The following is a 22,557-nucleotide window of genomic DNA, read 5'->3' on the forward strand; positions in this document are numbered from 1 at the left end:
TTCGGATTTTTATGAACACCGCTACTTTCAGATATTAAGTATGAAAACCAATGCCTACCACTTATCAAATAAAGTTATGTAAAGTAAGTCATTAATTGATTTGGTATAAATATTAGGTCTAATACATTTTACACGCATCCTAAGTATGTTATGCGATTTGTAATCAAAATTCAACATTAAAAGTGGGGGTGGGGGGTGGGGAGGGTGGGGTGGGGATGGAGTGGGTTGGGTTGGAAGTAAGAGTAAATAACATTGTGATAGGTGGGATATCTATTAAATCTAATTGCAACTTTTGCATAATAGGATGTAACTTTTTATGAATTACTAATAAGAATTATTTCAAAAGAGTACATTAAATATGTCCAATAATAAGGTGTAAGAGTATTTATCTACATATCCAAACCATGAGTTTATCGATAAACACCCAAGAGGAGAGGGACCAAATTGGATGTCCAAGAAAATGAAATGTTACTAATGTTTATGCTAATTATATGAAAAGCTTCATGAATAGATCCTCGGCTCAAATAAAAGTAGTGTATTTAGCCATTTCTTAATAGGGAATCAACTCAAATATATGTCACCTCTTCGTTTCTCCTCCCCCTTACTCCTCCGTTAAATTTCCCAGTAATTCCCTCAAAACTCCTTCGACACGCCGTACGCGGTTTACACTATCTCTCGAAGCAACCTTTTCTCTTCTTCTCTCCTTAAATCCCCTCACAGATCCACTTTTCACCTCAAAACCCTCCCTCGATTTCCGATGATGCCGCCACCGAATTCCGCTCAATACACTCAACAATTCCTCAGCAGCGTCCTCTCACAGCGCGGCCCATCCGCACTTCCGTACACCGAAGACGTCAAATGGCTAATCCGGCAGCACCTGTTGTCGCTTATCGAAACTTACCCTTCACTTCAGCCTAAAACCGCTACTTTCACTCACAACGATGGCCGCACCGTTAATCTCTTACAAGCCGACGGCACTGTTCCGATGGTTTATCAAGACGTCACGTACAACATCCCCGTTATTATTTGGCTTATGGAATCTTACCCTCGCCACTCGCCTTTGGTGTTCGTGAATCCCACGCGCGATATGATCATCAAGCGTCCACATCAGTTTGTGAATCCGTCGGGGGTCGTATCGATCCCTTATTTGCAGAATTGGATTTACCCTAGCTCTAATCTCGCCGAATTGGCTCGTAATTTGAGTCATTTCTTTGGCCGTGATCCTCCGCTTTATGCCCAGCGTCGTTCAACCCCTAACCCTAGCCCTAGCCCGAGCCCTCATCCTCCGCCCAGTACGAGTTTTTCGAATAATAATTCGCCAGTTGGACCGGGTGTTGTAATTCGGCCAGCAATACCTCCTCGGGCATTTCCACAATCACCTTATGGGAGTGGTAGTACGGGGAGGATAATGGACGATCCGTCGGAGGTTTATAAGAGGAATGCCATAGATAAACTTGTTGTTAAGCTGCATACTGATATATTAGGGTCGAGGGAAGCGCGGGAGGCAGATATGGAGGGGTTGTTTAGTGCTCAAGGAGTATTGAGGCAGCGTGAGGAGCGATTGAACGGAGGGTTAAAGGAAATGCAGGATGAGAAAGAGGGCTTAGAGCAGCAATTGCAGATGGTTCTGATGAATAGTGATGTATTAGAGGGATGGCTGAGGGAAAACGAGGCTAAATTGACCAATTTAGGGAATGTGGATGTGGATACAGCTTTTGAGCCGTGTGATAATCTTTCTAAGCAGATGCTGGATTGCACGGCGTCTGATTTGGCTATCGAGGATGTGATTTATTCGTTGGACAAAGCTATACAGGACGGGACAATACCTTTTGATCAGTACTTGAGGAATGTTAGGTCGTTGTCACGCGAGCAATTCTTTCATCGTGCCACTGCATCAAAGGTTAGGGCTGCTCAGATGCAGGCTCAAGTTGCTAATATGGCTTCTAGAGCATCGTCGCCTTATGCATTGTGATGGATGTCAGAATCACTTGCAGTCTTGTTCACAACAGACTGAAGGTCAATATGGTTTTCAAGGTTGGTTTACTTGTGAATAATCTGTCAATGTGCTATATCCCTGGCAATAGATCTTGATACTACATTTTGGCGTGGGTGTTAGATTTTGGTTTATTGATTGTATCATTTTGTTACTGAAGTATAATCATACTTAAGGGATTTTACCCTGCAACTGATATCCACAATTTTCATTTCTTTATCAAGTCATTGCAAGTTTCATGGCATTGGGACCAATGATTAGTTTGCTTTCACTCTAAAAAATGAGTAGTTAGAGGTTCCAACTCTTTCTTCTTCCGAGGAATATTTTAAATTGCAGTATGAGAACTCGAACAGTGCATGATTTAAGAAGGTATAGGTATAGTGATCAACATTCTGTTCGATACATTTTGTATTTTTTTGTGGTCTTATTTTCTAGCATGGGGCATGTTAGTTTTAGGACTTCCTCAAGAACTTTGCATTGTATATGAAATTGTAGAAGTTACTCCATCTGATGGCATTTGGGTAATCACTATAATCACTGAGTTCAAAGATTATTTAGTGAGAGTGGAAGAAAATGCTAAAGCAACAGTAGAATAGTGAAAGTCTTAGAGAAATAGAATGGTGTTAAAATTCTTGGAGGGTCCATAATAGGAAGAATGTCATATGAAGTGGAATAGAGGGACATTTGCGACTACAGCTCTTGTTTTTAGTATTTTGGAGCATGGAGTGATGTAAATACCGTTTATATGAAATGTCTGCATGGATTTGCTGTGACATGGAATCACACTCATTGGTCCAAGGCCAGGAACTTTGGCTGGGGAAAAACTACTGTGCAACTCCTTGTCGAATACATTCTTGTGTAGTTTTTAAACCACATTATGAAAAAAATGCATAGGTTAGTTTAGACTTATCAAAAGAATGTACTCTTTTAGAGAAAATCACTAGATTTATAATGACTTTGTTACACGTAAAGAATAAAACATACATGAAATATATTTTTAATCAATACACATTCTTGAAGTAGTTTTATTTATAGTCTTTCAAGAGGAGAAATCATTTTAGGTTTTCATGCACCTCAAGGTCTGGCTCGTTTCCTAATTTTTGGACCGGGGAGCCTCATCACCTAAAACCTTCCATTTTATTTAGTTTATCTCTATCAGATACTTTTTGCCCACATCTTGGCATTTCCACAATTACAATTATCTAGCTGTTGCCAACCAATCATCTCCACTAAGCACTTATGAAGTAAACGAGTACAAGATCCAAACTGTTGCTTGTTTGTCACTATCACTGTAGGCCAAAAGTTTAATATTCAAAAGGATAACTAGATATGCGTGGCAACAATCAAAAGTAAGAAACAAGATAAGAGTAGTTCTAAACTCTCTTCTACATAAGAAAATAAGTAATTTTTTCTGATACATATAGTTATTATTGCTATATGATTGTTCAATTTCCATACTTTCTAGGTTCTTTTGGGGAAGGGGGACCAGAAGCACATTTTTTTTTCTCTGGGATGGAGTTTGTTGGTTAATATGTTCTATGTTTTGGTGGCGTCTAATGAGGACCTGCAATTGGTAATGATTAGAATAACTTATAGTGATGAACTGTCCTTTGTATGGATGATGAATTTGGCTTCAAGTTGAGGGTCTATGGAGTGCAGGATTCTTTTGAAAAGGGTAAGAGCTTAATATATAATTTCGAACTATTTCATCTGGAACATGGAATTCAAAGAATGATAGGATTTTAGTGGTATTATGTCCTGGGCATTTTGATCTAGAAGTCTTGAGATTAAATTATGCTCACGGATTCGGTCAAGCTTAGCATCTCCAGCAAAAATGATTGAAGCCTGGGATAGACATTTACTGTTGACACTAGTTGCAAACTGAGTAGAAAATTGAATACTTTATTATGAGAGAATATGGTACTTTTTTGCTTGTAGTTTGGATGTTGATTCCTGTCTTGCTGTCACTTTCAAAAAGTCATTAACCAGGTCCAGGTGATATTTACTTTTGACAACATATTAGCTTCTGCTGTTGCTCAATGACCAAAGCATCTTCCATGGCCACTCCACTTCCCAATTATCACCCTTTCCTGCAGCATGCTCTTGACAGAAAAGATTCCATTCTCCACCTTCCATCTTAGGGAATCTCTCTACTGTCATCCAATGTATAAGATTCCAATGAATTTAGTAACTGGCTGATTCCATTGATTCCCCAGTTGTTGAAATGTCATCTAAAATTCAGCTGCCATATATTCCCTACAAAACAATCAATAATCGAACAGTTTTTGTTAATTGTTTAACTGTACAAAGTAGAGAATTGCACTTGGATGGTTCTTAGTGGCTATTTGAGAAGGTATAGATATAGTGATAACATTCTTTTCAGATTCATTTCCTTTTGTACATAGTTTTCTAGCAGTGGGTTATGTTCAGCTTTGGAGCTTCTCATGTACTTTGCATTATATAAAGAATCGTATAAGTTTTTCTGTCCATCTCATATAAATTTGATTGGACATAGAGTCTAAGCTATTTATTTGACATGCATATTATATTATATTAGTGATAATGAAAAAAAGGTTATTGAAGTGAAAAGTTAGTAGTATGATAGACATCTTGAAATTGTTCATTAAATTTGAATTCTTGAAGCTTGATAGCTGTCTGACGGTTGAATTACGTTAACATTTTGAGATGTCTAAAATAGAAATAGGGTTGTATAAGTTTAGAAAAATCGGAGCTTTATTCTACAAAAGAAAAAAGGGAATTATTTATCAAACATCTCAACCCATTTCTATTCCTCCGTATCGTATGGCACCGGCTGAATTGAAAAAACTAAAAGAGCAACTTCAGGAAATTCTTGATAAGGGGTTTATTAGGCCTAGTGTGTCACCTTTTGGTGCACCAATTCTATTTGTGAAAAAGAAAAATGGCTTATGCGGATGTGCATCGACTATAGGCAGTTGAACAAAGTTACAATCAGGAACAAGCATCCTTTGCCACCTATTGATGATTTATTTGACCAGTTTCAGGGAGCTTTATTTTCTTACTATAAAAAAACTGTGGACTTATTAGACAGAAGTTACATTTCTTTATTTTCTTACTATAGAAAAACTGTGGACTTATTAGGCCAAAGTTAGATTTCATTTTGCATTTACCACTTACTTGTTGTCTTTTACCACCTACTTATCTTGTTACATTCAATTTCTCTAAATGTAAAACAGTAAACAGACGTAAAAAGTTACCTTTGCATTTATAGATATTAAATTAATTAGGTGCACTCTTTGGCTATATTAACCATCTCTTCACTTGAAAATTTCATAGTAATCCATAGATTTCTATCATATTTCTTTAAATTTATATTAATCCTTAGCCTTTTAGCTTTTTTAAAGAAATAATGTCTGATGCTAGCGGAAGTAAGAAGCTTACAATGGATGAACTTATGTAGAGGTGGAAGAGTTTAAAGTCATGTCGTACAATTTTAAAACAATCTCTTAATTTCAGACACAACTAATCAATTTTCAGTATTTAAATAGAATATATCGTGAGATCATCGCATAATAAACATCTATTGAATTTTATAAACTAAAGATAGGATTTAATAATGTAAATTATAAGTTGAGCGAGCAAATAGAACCCATCATCTTGACACCAAACCAGTTCAATTTCTTTGAAAAATGATGTGATCTGCAGATTCTTTGCCAAGTTGCTCGACATATTTTTATTCAAGCATGGTGCGTAGATCGTTTCATCTCTCCAAACGTAAGGTTGTCATCTTTCTGACTTCTACACAAAATCTTATTTCTTTCTTCATTGCAACTCTTCCTAGTAACTATCGTCATTATCAGTGTGTAATGTATGGCAATTTTGATGTTGATTTCCAAATTTCAAGAAGTTGTACCAAGTTTGCCAACATATGTTATCCAAATCTTGAAGCATCGATCCGACTTCGTCATCAATTGTGCTGAACATTTAATATAGTTTTCTTCTTCTCCTTTCTCTGAGAAGTTGCTTTATATTTGTGAGTTCACAGCTGTGTTCTCCTCAAGCCAGTGGAATGCAATAAACCAGTGTGTCCGAATTTTAGGCCATAATAAGATTTCAAAAGTTTGCATTAAATTCATTCTCCAATACAATACAACAACATTATGCTATATAGGCTTGAAGAACACAATCTTTTATACTCTTTAAATTATCTTAGGACTTTGAACGCCGTCTTTTCCTCTATCAACTATCATTACCGGATAATTTTTTAAATTCCTTTAGATATGAAGCGTGGCTTTGTAATTGTTCGTAGGCGTCAGGAAAAAGCTAATAAGTGGTTTTTTCCTACCCCTTGATAGGAAGAATTAAATATTTTGAATATAGGCAAGTATTTTTTCCTTCAAGGCAATGGTTGAACAAGGCTTTTTGAAAGCCAACGGGTACAACTAATTTTGAAAGTAAACTTAGTTGTTAGTAAGAACAAACACAACTTTTAAGAAAATACACTTAAATTATATCAGTTTTATTTTATTTAAATTTATTTTTAATATATTAGTATTCGTTTATTTAGGGGTATTAAAGTAATTTAACTTTTCAATTTAGGGGTTCATGCTTTTAATATAATACTAGTATCTATGAACGTGCCTTGCACGTTAATAATGACACGTGATGATTTAAACATTTATTTATATGAAGGATAATAAAATTTAATTAATGAGATAAATTTTATGTATAATACAACAATCATCTAAATGCCAAAAAATATTATTACATTAGCATAATACATGAATTTAAAATAAAAGGACATCATCAAAACTTACACAAATTATCAATTTTTTCATGTTAGTTAGATAATGATGATATCTTAACGAACACTTCTTTGTGGACGATATTTTTTTCCGTATGTTTTCTCCTAATGCTTTGGTTGCTCTGCCTTAACCAAAACTCTTGTTGTCGATCTTGATATCCCTCTTGAAAGTGCAACATACAGTTGTTCGTGCGAGAAAACATATTGTGGTAAATATAGTTCAATATTTAGGATGTTTATCCTTGTGCTTTATTTGTTATATTTGCAAAACATAAACATACTAAAAAATTATTTTCACACAAATTTAAAAAGATATTCCTTAGTTTCGGAAGACAAAAGTTGAATTCAGGGATAACAATATACTTAGAAGCACATTAACCAGTATCATAATTTTTGTATGTATGACGTTATTGTCAAAACTTCTATATACCATCTGTGTGCTATTACATAAGCTATTCAACGTATCTAAGTTTTTTCAGTAGCATGACAAACATACTTTTTCTCAAAATTAACCTATATACAATGGAAGATCAATTTTAACTTAGTCTATTATATATACGGTGACACTAACATGCGTAAGAAATAATAAACTTGACAACAAACATGTATGGTGGAAGACCATTTGGTATTAAAGTATTTAAATATTCTTCTTGGTAGTAATTATTGATATCATTTTCAGCTGAGTCAAAAACTGAAAAATATTTTATTTTTATTATAAAATTTTACAATCAACCTTTTATTTAGTTGATCAATGTAACGACCCAACCGGTCGTTTCGACTTTTAGAACTCCGTTCTCCTAAATAAAACTCCCCGAATATGTTTTTAATAATTTATGACTTGCGGGGATGGTTGGTTCGGGATTTGGAAGTGTTTGGGTTGAAATCGGAACACTTGGTTCCTTAAGTTAGCCTTAAAAGGGCAAATTTGACTTCGGTCAACACTTTGAGAAAACGACTCCGGAATTGAGATTTTAAGGTTCCAGCAGGTTCGTATGTTAATAAGTGAACGAGTCATATTATAAGTGATATAGGGTCTAAGGAGAGCCGTAAGTCTTAATCAAGTTGGAAATTACATGATAGACTAAAGTTCCAAATAAGTACACACAAAAACCTAACTTTGGACGCGCATATCTATATATATATATATATAAGAAGTTATATAGTGGACAACCTATCAAATGAAAGATCTTCGAGTCTAATTTCTAACGCTTTCGACCGTTCGTCATTTGGATATTTGTACAAGGACTTATGGACGTTTTAGTAAATGGTGTCCAGCAGGGCAAAACTTGTAATACGAGGTACAACCTGCACAGCGCAAGGTATAACTCGCTGAAGCACCTGTGCCTTTATAAGGCAGTCACGGGCAGCAACCATTTTTGGGGATTTTCTTGAGCTAGGGATTGGTTCTTTCATGGTGGATTCGACCCTGGGGACTACTTAAGAATACAATGTGAGTTTTTTTTTTTTGGATATTTTAAGTTAATAACATCCTATTAACACTAGTATTAACATCCTTCAATCTTTGAAATCTCTAGAAATCTTTCAAATTGTTCAAGAACACCAAATTTTCCAAACATTGAAATTTCAAGGAAAAGCTTCAAGAAGGTAATACTAATGCTTCAAGCTCATTTCTTATGAGTCGGTGAGAGTAATTCTAATATTTGTTTCAAGTTGGTATGGTTGGATAATTGATTTTATAAACTCTAGTTCATGGCATGAATAGTGTTCTTGAGAAAATGAGGGAAAGATAAATAGTGTTCTTAGAAATGAAATTAAAGGATGCAATGAACATATGGAATCATATTCTAGCTTAGTTGGAAGTATTCAACTAAGTAATCATCAAATTGAATGTTTTGGAAATGTTGGTTAAGGAAGACGATGAATAATAATTTGGCGGTGTTGGAGAATTAATGTAGTATCGTTGATGACTTCAAATGGGTATTGAATGATAAGAGTGGAGTTGAATGTGTTAGTAAGTGAACCTATTAGACGATTTGAGCCGGAGGTTTGTAGCCAACTTGAGAGCCATAAATGGATATTGATAAATATTTTTGAGTCATATTTTGATTGTAATTGGGATTGCAATTGTAGATATCAATTTGTTGGTGGCGTATGAGCATTTTACTCAATGTTACGATATCAGAGGAGGATTAAAAACTTGTGAATGTTAATAAAGCGAAAGCGAGTTTTGGAGCGTTGGGCATCGGTCGAGTTACTTGAAAGGCTTGGGAGCCGGCTATGGAACTTCGGAGCGAGGTAAGTCTCTTGTCTAATCTTGTGAGGGGGAAATTACCCCATAGGTGATTAAATTAATAATGGTTTCTAATTGTGGGGGCTACATACGCACGAGGTGACGAGAGTCCGTGCGTAGCTACTATTAATGCTAAAGTCCGGGTAGTTTAGGACACAAAGCATGAATTACTTGTGTAAATTGTATTCTTTATTTAATTGAATTATTTGATATATAAATTGTGAATTGTTAGGAAATATAATAAAGATGAAAATTTCATATGCTTAATTTTCTATTTAAATTAATTAACTGTTTAAAGAAATTATTCATCCTCCCGAATTTATCTTATAATGAATATACTCTCCTTCCGGAGGTACATAAGAAAATGTTCTCCTTTCTTGTGAAGCGGGCCGAATGCCTCGGCAGGGTAGAAGTATCTATGGATCGTGCCGCACATCCCTCGGCAGTGTACACGAAACTCTGGATCGGGCCGTACGACCTCGGCAGAAATCGTGCTTAATAATAATAATAATTACACGATACTTGGATAATTTATTACAGCTTGTAAAGCTATTTGATAAATTAAAATTTTCTTGAAATTGAATTGCAGCTTGTAAAGCTATTTGATAAATTGGAAATTTATTGAAATTGAATTGTAGCTTGTAAAGCTATTTGATAAATTGGAATTTTTTTATTGAAATTGAAGGATTTAATTAATATATTGAGAATTATTGGAATTGAAGGAATTTAATTACCTCTGCTGGTACAATAAAATTATTGTTAACTCTGTGAATCACGTTGATATAAATATTTCTATTTTCATGATTATTTAATATTATTGACCCATAGTGAGTGTCATAGTCGGCCATCTCGTCTCTACCTCTTCGAGATTAGGCTTGATACTTACTGGGTACACGTTATTTTCGTACTCATACTGCACTTGCTGCACATTTTATTGTGCAGGTACATATATGTATAGCGGCCTTGTGGGCGCAGAGGTGTCGTTAATAATTGTGGGGACATAGGTGAGCTGCATTCTATATTACGATCCGCAGCTAATAGAGTCTCTTTCAGAGTTATTATATTTTCCTGTCTAATTTGTATTTTAGACAGATGCTGTATTTTATTTTAATTCCCTAGTAAATGCTCATGCACTTGTGACACCGGGTTTTGGGATGATTATGGGTTGCACTGTATTAATTTTTTTTAAAGATATTAGTACGTATTTGGTAATGTCATCTTCTGCTATTTAATTGAGGGGAACAACTATGACTTCAAAAATATTAAAATGAGAATTTATTTAGTATTTATTGTTGGCTTGTCTGACAGCGGTGTCCGACGCCATCACGACCTATAGGTGAAATTGGGTCGTGACAATCAACATATGCATTTCTGCTAGCTAATTAAGATATCTTTTTAATTCTATCTTGCGATTTGCACAAATTACATTTTAATCTAATAATAGAAATATTTCTCTTATTAAATGTACTACTATTACCATTGGGATTGATAACGAAGTGTTCAGGAAAAACCAAATCATTTTTTATTGGATGCTCTTCTTCGTTTCCGACACGAAGTAAGAAGACACTGAATACTGGATCTGTTCTTACTTTATATTTCTTGTCAGTTGAATCTTTTTCATTTGAGGCCAGAAGGATAACTTTGGCAAGCTAGCTTTTACAGTCTCTGCTTTTGTCGATTTTAGAACTACTGATAATACTTGATAGAAATCACCTCCCAAACCATTAATTTTCTACCAAACGGTTCATTAATAAGAACTCTGGGCAATTATTTTGATCGTTTTACACGTTACCATAAATGCTTTATACAATATTATCAATTTTGCTTTCCTAATAAATTTAGTATCATTGCTCTGCTTTGATATATTTGTGATGGTTATTTAAATTGTTTGAAAAGGTATATCAAATCTAAAGTGGGTGGACTCACATAAAAATTATTATTGGTACACCACTTGCTATTATTGCTAACAATGTCATGCCTCTTGATATTATATTTGCAAGTAATGCATGACATAGAAATATTATTTCGATTACGCCGGAGGCATCTACAAAGAATAATCTCGTTATACCAGAGTCGACTCTTTATAATATAGTCTTGAAAGCTTGTTCTTGATTATGATTTAGCTTTAATTGTGTATACTAACATTTTTACTTTGTGTTCTAACGTTCTTTTTATGAAATAAATTTATGTATCCTAAGATATGTTTTTAACTTGAATAAGAATTTTACTCATATGATGAATTTAAAAAATAATTGAATTTGATTCTCTTGCTAAATAATTAATTAAAGATTTAATTATTTAGTTTTAACATAAAAAATAATTTATTCTATGTTGATTCAGATCTAAATATTAGTTCATCTCTTGTTTTGAATATTTAACCTTAATTATAATTTTATCCACTATAAATTTTATTTTTAAAGAGTAAAAGATTGATATGACATTTCACTTTTAGATCTTTATGTTTATAGAATTATTAGTGGTATTGACTCTTACCAACTATTTTTTTCTCTTTCCCACACATTTATATTCTTAAATATTTTCTTAGTTGTTGTTTAATAATTGGATATTTTTTAATATTACACGAAAAATTGATAAAAAATATTATTTGAGTAGGAAAATAGTTCAAATATAATATAAAAATATATTATCGTTGTGGTATTTTTTCTCAATTTCAACTCTTTATGCAGTCCATTTAATATTACTTTTATTTTTTTTGGTATTGGACATTATGGAGTGGTAATGTATTGCCAATACGGAGGATTCTTATGAAATTGATTTTATTAAACCTTCATACATATTTTTAATAAGAATTTAATAGATAAAATTTTATTAATTTTAAATCTTAAATATTAAAAATTAGCAAAAAAGATATTGTAGTCTAAAAAATAGGTTATTGCAGTTATGTCCTTTCCCTATGAGTTCTTCCGCTTAATATTTTAGGGCTATTTTAGTATATTAATATTGTATTTATGCTTTTATAATAAAATAGACTCTCCTTTTTCTAATTGGATTTGGACAATATAATACATTTTTAAATTAAATTAATAGTATGACATTATAATACGTTTTCGAATTAAATTAGTTATAGAAATTTTTAAGAAGTATATCCTAAAAGTAATAGGATTACATGACTAAGGATATTTACTTGTTCAATTTTATATGAATTAGACCGTCCGAAAGTAATTATACTAATAGGATTCCTAAAGGTAATCATATATGATTCCTAACGTGTAGTATTATGTCCTAAAATTAATAGGATTATAAGGTTAATATCTAGAGTTCCGGTTATGTCCTTTTATTATGAGTTATTACGCTTAATATTATAAGGTTATTTTTGTAAACCGACATTGTATTCATGCTTTTATAATAACTAGTTTCTATGAACGTGCGTTGCACGATAACAATGTCACGTTGATGTTTGATCGCTAAAATTTTTGACTTTCCGGTTGTAGGGCCTCTAAATACATATGCAATTATATTTTATCACTTAACATTCATGGATATAAAAATTGAGTAACATGAATGTATTATTTGTTCGTATAAGTGGTTACTAAAAAAAGTAAAAGAAGCTTTGTCATACAAAATAGAAGAAAAGCTTGTTAGGGAAAACTTGTCTATTTTTAGTCAATTAATAGTTTTGTTACACCAAATATGAAATAAGGGAGGTAAACGTAATATGGTGAACCACAAAGGATGTTAGTGTTATGAAACCAAACCTGAAGGGAGGTCTCTCATAGTATCTCTATTTAATATTGTTTATGATGCAAGTTATGTATCGATTGACAAGTACAATATAGATATGTATTAGAATAGGATTTGTGAGATCTTTGGACAACTTGCTTTAGGCTTTTAAATTTTAAAACAAATTCTTGAGAAGAGTGAAATCCTTAATTCTAGATGATTTTATTATACAAGTATTTTAAGAAAGACATCATGTATGATAATATAATTTTGTAACAGAAAAGAGAACTGGATAAATGATACCCTCCTAAGTCCTAATTTGCAGAACTGTGTTAAAACTTTATACTGATATTCCCATTGGGTATGTTAAAGTGAAGCGTAAGATCAACCAAAACAAAGAAGATATCAGTTTTTTTTAAATTACCTTTAAAGAAAGAACAACAATAGCAATGTACTGCATGCTGATATACTTCATGAATTCTCCATTAGATATATTAAGTTAATATTTAAGAGAAAATTCATGAAATTAAGAAATTAAATTACCTCTGAAAAAAAAATATTTACCTCTGGATTGACTTATGTCCTCTGAGTGTAACAACAGATGATGAAGCGCATTATTAAATAAAGTCATCATATCGGGACGGATAACTAATACACCGGAATAAGAAGCCAAGCTGACATAGTTTATTCTTTATTGAGATCGTTACAACTTACAGTTCCTTTTATTTTTAATCTCGAGAAGGAACTCATGTTATGAAATTATTATTTTTAAAAAAAAATCTTAACCAGATTTAACATACAAAGCTGTTGAAGTAAATTACTCACTCCGCCAAAGCTCAAATGCTACTACATGCAGCTGTGCGCTTGCTTCCTCTGCGAGTTTGATGCTTCGTTTATGTCTAAACTTGTTGAGTTAGATACACGAAACTAATCTTTGAGGGAAAATTATGTAACGAACAAAACTACTAAATTACCTCTAGAAGATTGATATTCCAAACAATAAATACTACCTAATTTGTTTGAGGTTGTAACGACCCGACTTGCCGTTTTAAGAATTTATGCCCCGTTCAGTGAGTTAAGGTCTCGAGTAGATTCGCAATATGTATTATACCCCGCGGGTGTGGTCGAGTTTGATTTACTGAAGATTCGGAATTAAATTAAAAGAACAATCCTTAATTTGAAGGTTAAATGGAAAGAGTTGACCGGAGAGTTGACTTTTGAGAAAACGACTCTGGAATAGAATTTTGATGATGTCAATATCTCCGTATGGTGATTTTGGACTTAGGAGCATGTCCGAAAAATTATTTGGAGGTCCGTAGTAGAATTAAGCTTGAAATACCGAAAGTTAAATTTTTGGGAAGTTTGACCGGAGAGTTGACTTTTGAGCAAATGACCTCGGAATAGAATTTCGAGGATGGCAATACAGACTTAGGCGCGTATTCGGATTTGGATTTGTAGGTCCGTAGGTCAATTTGACGCATTTTGGCGAAAGTTGGAAAATAGACGATTTTCGGAAAGTTTGATCGAAGGTTAAATTTTTTTGTAACGAGGCCAGAATACGATTCTGAAAATTGGAATAGATCCGTTATGTCACTTATGACTTGTGTGCAAAATGTGAGGTCAATCGGACTTGATTCGATAGGTTTCGACATCGAATGTAGAAGTTGAAAATTTTATAATAGACTAAAGTTTCAAGTGAGTTCGCACAAGACCTAACTTCAAACAATCATACCTCTCTTGATATAAAGAGTTATATAGTGTATTACCTATAAAAAGAAAGGTCTATGTGTCTAGTTTCCAACGCTTCAAACCGTTCGTCATTTGAACATTCCTAAAAGACGTTATGACTAAATTACCAAAGGCTGGAAAAATGCGATTCTGCGATCAATTATGCGATCGCAAAATCGTTATGCGATCGCGAAATTGCTTCTGCGACCGCAAAAGTGGTCGTAGAATGGACCAGAACAGCCCAGTTCTGGGCATAGATTTTGCGATCAATTGTGCGGCCCGCAAACCCATTATGCGGTCCATTATGCGACCGCAGACCTGCTTTCGGAGGGTTAATTTTTCTATTTTCATAACCCGACTCCATTTTGATAAATAGGCTTTGGGGCTTATTTTGGGGTATTTTTCTGAGGGTTCTAGAGAGATGTAAGAGCATTTTAGAGAGAGAAGGAGAGAACCTAACATTCTAATCATCCAATCTTCAAGAATCAAGGAAGCTAATCACAAGATCTTCATCTAAGAGGTAAGATTCAACCCCTAGACTTCAATTTCAAATTTAGGGTTAAAGCTTGGTAATTGAGAGTATGATTCTTGGGTGTTAGAGTATTATGTATATATGCTTGTACCAATAAGGTTTGTAGGAAGATTGTTGAGATCAAATAAGTAACGATTGGGTTGTGGAATGAAGAAAATCTTGTAGAAGAACCTTGTACCTAAATTTGCACACCTAGTATTTGATAAAATGCTCAAATGAGCTGAAATCATGAAAATATTCCTAATTATGGTTCACTTTTGTTATGCTTCTAAATAGATTGAAGTTGCTAGAATTTTCGGCACCTCATAGTAATGTAAGGAAGGCTCAAGAAAGATTGGAGCCGTCCGGAGGTCAATTCACGTGAGAAAGCTATTTTGGAATATCGACATAACTTCAAAAAGGTAAGTGTCTTGCTTAACCTCGAGTGGGGGAATTGCCCCTTAGGCATTGAGTCTTATGTGCCATTTGTGAAATGTGAAAAGCCGTGTACGCGAGGTGACGAGTACGTAGTCGGGCTTATACGTGCAAAATTTATTGAATTAAAGTCTTAGGCATTATTGTGTAGTAAATTGAAAAATTGTGAAAAATTATTAAATCATCTGTTTGCCATGCCTAAATCTTTATTGTTGAATTTATTTTTATATGATAAATTGATGTGATTGTTACTTGAGATATTTATGAAATTTTGTGAGTATTGTTGGTTTAATATTTCTTGAAAATTAATTCCAATATGAATTTTCTTATGCAAATAATTAATTTAAGCGAGCTTAAGAATAAGTGTTAATATAATTATCTAAATTTGTATTAATGAAGGTTTTGCTTTATGTTGAGTAATTTCTATCTCTATTGATTATTTTTGGGTGTTATATACATTGTGTGGAGCCTTGGGCTATTTGTTGTAAAATTAATTGATTTTGTTATATCTTTGGAATTTGGTTGTGGCCATTGGGCACATTGTGATATGAATTGATTGTATTATCTTGCCGTGTAAATTATTGTATTGTATGAGTTATTATTTGGGGGAGATAAGGGTGGCATTTCACCGTTGATATTATGTGGGTATAAGGGTGGCATTTCACTGTTGTTGTGTTGTTGGAATAATGTCTGGGCGGAGCGATAAGGGTGGCAATAGGAGCGATAAGAGTGTCAATAGGAGCGATAAGGGTGGCTATTGATATTGCCTAGGCGGAGCGATAAGGGTGGCTATAGGAGTGATACGGGTGGCAATATGAGGATAAGGGTGGCTATTGTCAGGGACGATATGTGATGATGTGGGGTTGTGGTGTTGATAATTTTTATGTGATGTTGTGATTTTCTTGTGTTTACTTTTATACCTTGTGTAATTTGTCTTGTTGTTGGTAAATTGATAACAATCTGATTTATGTTGAAATTGAGAGCCTGTGGCTATTGCCAGGCGGATTATAAATTGAAATGTGGGCACGAGGTGCCGTGAGTAAATAATGAGAATATTTGGCACGTGAATTATCCGTAGAGTTGTGATATGAAATGTGGGCACGAGGTGCTGTGATGAAACGATAATGATAATTGTCAAATGAATTATCCGTGCAGTTGTGATATGAAATTAGGGCACGAGGTTATGGGAGAAATATGATGATTTAATTATGGGCATGAGGTGCCGTGAAAATATAAAAATGGGATGAGACCCGTATTTTTATGATTATGAAATGAGGTGTCACATGGTGACTATTTAATTGAAAGAATTATATTTAAAATATTTAATTGGAAGGATTTTTATTAAAAAAGAATTATATGAAAGAATTGTATTTGAAAGATATTTATTTGAGGAAACTATATTTTAAAATATTTATTGAAAGAATTATATTTGAAAAATAATTATTGAGAAAACTACATTTGAAAGAGAGTTATTTGGAAGAATTATATGTGAAGGATATTTATTTGAAAAACTTGAATTAATTGGGCGTACATGTATTGATTAATTGTGTGTGATATTTATGGTATTCTTGTTGTCTTGTTGCGCATACCACTGGTTATTTTATCCTGCCCTTATTGCTATCTGTTTCCTAGTATTTTGTATATTATATTGCACAGGTTATTAGACTAGTGAGTGTTTTGACTGTACCTCGTCTCTACTCTATTGAGGTTAATCTTGATACTTACTGGGTACCGACCGTAGTGTACTCATACTACACTTCTGTACATTTTTGTGCAGAGCCAGGTATTGGAGATATCGGACTTGAGTAGAGTTAAAGCGGGATCATAAGGATTCAAGGTAGAGCTGCTTGGCCGTCGTAGTCCCTTGGAGTCTTTCCATTTCATAGTATTGTTAATTTGTAATTAAATAGTATTATATATTCGGTCCTCGTGATCATTCCATGTATTCAGTTAGAGTTCGTGACTCAGTACTACCAGTCTTGGGAGGTTGTATATTCATATTTATTCCGATGTTAGTTTTGGTTACTTATTTAATTCATAAACAAATGGCTTCAAAATGTAATAGAAATCGGCTTACCTAGTCTTAGAGACTAGGTGCCATCACGATGCCTGTGGTGGGATTTTGGGTCGTGACAGAGGTAGACATATATAAATTATACAAAGTGTCCTTCTCCATGTCGATAAGTGTTTAAAAGTGCTTGTATCCATGTCGGATTGGTACATAACTTCCACATTATAAGTAGAACACATATGGTAAATAGATGAAAAGTTAGAACGTGATTGGTGTTAGAAGTTTGTTCAAATTCATAATTATTTCCAACTCTACCACTTTTTAGTTGAATTAGAAGTTCTCGATATTGGTAGAGTAGGAATTTATACACAGTAGGAATTTATACATAGTGTATATGGAGTTCAAACATTAAATAATTTACAATTAGATCCTTAAATTATATAAATATTTAAGGGCATAAAAGTCTATCAAATTTTTGGGAATATTTTAGTCGCTCAACATTAACATAAATTATTCATGCTTTTATAATAATATAGATAAATATAGATAGACAGATAGATATAGATATGCATCCGATGTATTCTCATATGGTGTTTGTTGCTAATGGTTTGCTCCTAGAACCTAGTTCATCAGGATGGATGCTCGAACTTGTTGGTTTGATTTTCTAATTGGTGTTTCTTCTACACATTCATACAGGGGGCAAACATATTTACCAACAGCACAATTTTTTTTAAAAAGAATAGCAGTTTCCGTTATTTAAAAATTATAATCCACTTCTTAATTAAGACTCATCTACATAAGTGCATTTATGCCGTATCAAAATGTAAAGTATGTAGTTAAATTAGAATTACAAGTTTTAATTCCTCTAAAATAAATTCCACCAAAAGGCTCAGTTTAAGTAAGCGCTGGAAGAAATGATACAATGACAGTTTGTTCCCTTGAAGTCTTTAACACCCAAAATAGAAAAGGAAGGAAGGAAGGAAGACTAGTTTGATTGATAGGAAGAAAAGTGTGCAATTTAATATAGTGACAACAAAGGGAAACCTAAAAATATATTAGGTGAGCACCGAACTAAGGGAAAACTCTGAACAAAGAAATGATATATTTAAAGTGAATTGAAAAGGCAAACACTCTGGGGAGGGGGAGGTAGAGATCATATCTTCTTGTCAATGGTGAGAACAGCATTTTCTAACTCATGCCGCCTATTCTTCTTCTTCCATTAAATTCCATAAATAAAAGAACTTTAAATGTAGACAAGTCAATCTACTTTCTCATATAAGTTAAAAGAATATTGGCCAAGTGAATATCCTTAAACTTGGAGGTCTTCCTCCTTTAACCAATCCTCTGAAAAAGTACGTGAAACAATACACAGATTGTCAAAAGCACAGTAAATGGCAGGTAAAACTAAACCCCTCACCTGTCACGACCCATTTTCTGAACGAGCCTTGATCGGCACTCGATTGTTAAATTTGATCGAGCGAACTATCTGCGCTTATCAAAACTATAACAAGACAATACTTTTAATTAATTTGAATATCTAAAATAAATCAACTCTAAAACTTTATTCGTAGTAACTACTGAAACACTACAAAATTATTATCAAAAACATCTGAATCTTAACCCACTGTGTCTATGAAGCCTCTACTGATAAACTGGCGCATTGCTCAGGGCATGAGATTTCCTCGCTAGTTCTCCAAGTAAACAAAGAAATAGCTAAATAATGACGACTCAAAGGAATACACCACGAACAAAAGCGGAGCTCACCAATAGCTCTAGAAGTGAGGGAAGTCCTAACTTATAGCCTACTCGCCTGCAAAATTGGTTCCTACGTTGCACCGCAGACCAACGTAGGTTCCCAAAAGAGAACGTCAGTATCATCCATTGTACTCGGTGAGTATCAACGACATAGGACGAAACTTTAATAAAATATATATTACAAGCAAAGATTCTAAATGCATGAAAAACATAAAGCTTCTACGAACAATTCTAAAATAATTGCATAACAACAATTTATGAATATTCTAAAAGAAATTCTTTTTTTTCTTTCTTATCTAAAAAAAAAATACTTTACTTTATGCTTCAGGAGTTCCAACTATCCTGACTTATCTCTGTCTTATTCACCGTGTGATTGGCACGGGTTCAATCCCAACCTTGTCAAATAGGCCCAATCCACGAGGTGCCACTCGCTTCATGGTTTTTAGCGCTCATGTATCATACCTTAGCCTGGCTAGGTAAATTCTCAGCAACGAGACCCTCGACTCGTGTGCTCCCTACTTTGGCACAAGTAGTTTCAGGAACTCAACGCCTTGATCAGGACCCTTGGCCTGGACGAGGACCCCCTCTTAGATTAGAGGATACTCCCAAAAATACTTTAATAATAAATTATTTTGTGTGACCTCGCTAGGATATAAATCAACTTCTCAACTTTCTTGACTATTCAAGTCTAAATCTTTTTTTGGAACAACCTATACATACTCATATTGGTATCCTTAAATGTAAAGCATGGCAAAAGCATGAAATAAACATTCAAAAGTATTTCTAAAGATTCCTGCTTCTTCATGAATTTTCAACATGAAAATGGCATATAAGAATAACACAAAAATCTAAAAATTAATGCACATATATCAGAATAAATCATCTAAACTTTAGCTATAACAATTCTAAGTTAGTAGGTACTCACTCGCTCCAATTAAGTACATATTAACTCTTTTAAGCATTCCTCAAACACTTTGTATACGTGCTTTTGTGAGTTAAACCATTTTAGTAAAGGGTTATATCAACTCACCTCAAAACTCCACGAGCCAATATCTAGACCTCAGTCCAATTTATACCATTCAAACAATCAATTCTAAAACAACCAGTGTATTTTAAATAATTTTAAAGTTTCACACCTAAACATAAAACTTACTGTTAATACAGAGAAAGAAGAGAATTAACAATTCAATTCTTACCTACTACTACTGTAAGATAATTGACAATAGAAAATTTTATATACTTGAGTTCAAGAACTAGTGATTTGTAAAGAAATCCATAACTTTTTGTTACCTGTGTAAGTAAGCATCAAGGCTGCCTCTGTTTCGTGAGTAAACGGAATACTAGTTCTGTTTTTCGTATAAGGCTTTTTAATCCTTTTGCCTTCCAACAACCCTTTATGGGCTTTAGGTTTGTCCTCCCCCACCCCCCCCACCCCCCATATTTTTTTTATTTTTGTTTTGACTTAACTAATAATTAATGATACTCACTTTTAATAATTAGTAATATTAAAATTATTAATATTCCCCTGCTTGTATATCACATTATTTATAAATAGAGAAGTAATTCAAAAGTCAATCATAAGGGTTTAAATCCGTAATAGAAGTATAATTTTTATGCACTCAAGGCAAGATTAAAAAAATTAAATTCTATATTGAGCGTGTCTTGAAACTTTTATAGATTTGAGGAATGTTACAATCTTTCCTCCTTAAATACATTCGCCCTCTAATATTGCTAGGGCCTTATTCTTAAGCCAACAATCATTCCTTAAGTCCTTGAACTTATTAAGTTTTTTTAGCACTACTCACTTTCCTAAGGGACTCAAAATTTTGGCTAACTCACTAAATTTTTAAAAATTTGGGCAGAGTCTTCTCTGTAAATTGGACTATCCAAAAAAATATCTCGGTCACCAATACTACAACTACACCACCAACAACCAAATATATCATAATAGGCCATTCATAGGCACCATACACATCTCATAAACTAATTACTCGCACTCCGGCAAGGAGGTGCCACAATAACCAACAAAAATCTAAAGCACAACACTTCAACAAAAAAGTAAATCACTTTAATTAGTTAAATGTACTCTAGCATGGTACTAAATTATTTAATAACTAAATATACTCTGACAGAAACTAAATTACTTCAACAACTAAGTATAATCTAGCAAGGACATAAACACATGCTAACTTGTATTTAATAAATAAAATATAAATGCCAAGCCAAACCTAGGTTCACATACCTTATTCCTCAAATAAATAAGGGTACTTCTTCCTCATATCTTCCTCGACCTCCCACGTAGCCTTTTTTGAATCATGATTACTCCACAAAACTTTTACCGAAGCTATATCATTTGTTCTCAACTTTCTTACTTGCCTATCGAGAATTTCTATAGGTACCTATTCATAAGTCAAGCCTTCTTTAATTTCTATGGTATCTGCAGGTATTATATGCGATTCATCATGAATGTACTTTATAAGCATATACACAATGAAAGACATGATAAAACAGAGGATAATTCAATGGGCAACGCTAGTTCATAAGCCACTTTTCCATTCTTTTCTATAATCTCATAAGTCCCGATAAACCTAGGACTAAATTTCCCTTTCTTATCGAACCCCATGACTCTTTTCATTGGTGAAACTTTCAAAAATACCTTATCACCAACCATGAACTCTAAGTTATGATGCCTCTTGTCAGAATAGGACTTTTGACGACTCTGACCACTTTCAGTCTTTCTCTGATTAGCTGGACTTTCTCTAAGGCCTCATAAATAAACTCTGGACCAATCAACGACACCTCTTCTGGTTCAAACCAACCCACTGGAGACCTACATCTTCGCCCATACAACGCTTCATAAGAAGCCATACCAATGTTAGCCCGATAGTTGTTATTGTAAGCAAATTCTATAAGTGGCAAGTGATCATTCCAATTACCTCCAAAATCTATAACACATGCTCTCCACATATCTTCGAGAGTCTGAATGGTCCTTTCTGCCTGATCATCAGTCTGTGGATGGAAAGAAGTGCTCAAATTGACCTCGGTACCTAATCTTTTCTGAAATGTATGCCAAAAATGCGTTGTGAATTGAGGGCCTCTGTCAGATATGATTGAAACTGGAGTACCATGCAATCAGACTATTTCTTTGATGTACAACTGTGCATACTGCTCTGCAGAATCTGTCGTCTTTACTGGTAAGAAATGGGCGGACTTTGTGAGTCAGTCTATGATAACCCAAATTGAATCATGCTTACGGTATGTGCGAGGCAGAGCTAATACGAAATCTATATTAATCATCTCCTATTTCTATTGTGGTATCTCTATGTCCTGAGCTAGGCCACCGGGCCTCTGATGCTCGGCTTTGACTTGCTGGCAATTCAAACATTTGGCCACATGATCTCCTACTTGC

The 22,557-nt window shown here is 33.9% G+C and overlaps 1 protein-coding gene across 1 annotated transcript; it reads left to right on the forward strand.

Annotated features, from left to right (window-relative positions):
* The first annotated feature begins 527 nt into the window (after positions 1-527).
* On the forward strand, positions 528-2,212 carry LOC107791870 (protein ELC-like). Its single transcript, XM_016614015.2, has one exon. It carries the CDS (start codon positions 758-760, stop codon positions 1,970-1,972), a length of 1,215 nt encoding a protein of 404 aa, XP_016469501.1. The 5' UTR covers positions 528-757; the 3' UTR covers positions 1,973-2,212.
* The last annotated feature ends 20,345 nt before the right edge of the window (positions 2,213-22,557 follow it).

Source organism: Nicotiana tabacum, chromosome 24 (assembly GCF_000715075.1).
Source record: "Nicotiana tabacum cultivar K326 chromosome 24, ASM71507v2, whole genome shotgun sequence".
Lineage (NCBI taxonomy): Eukaryota > Viridiplantae > Streptophyta > Magnoliopsida > Solanales > Solanaceae > Nicotiana > Nicotiana tabacum.

What these genes read in the sequence shown, in the direction of transcription:
- LOC107791870 (XM_016614015.2), top strand. Translation starts at nt 758, where the DNA reads ATGATGCCGCCACCGAATTCCGCTCAATACACTCAACAATTCCTCAGC.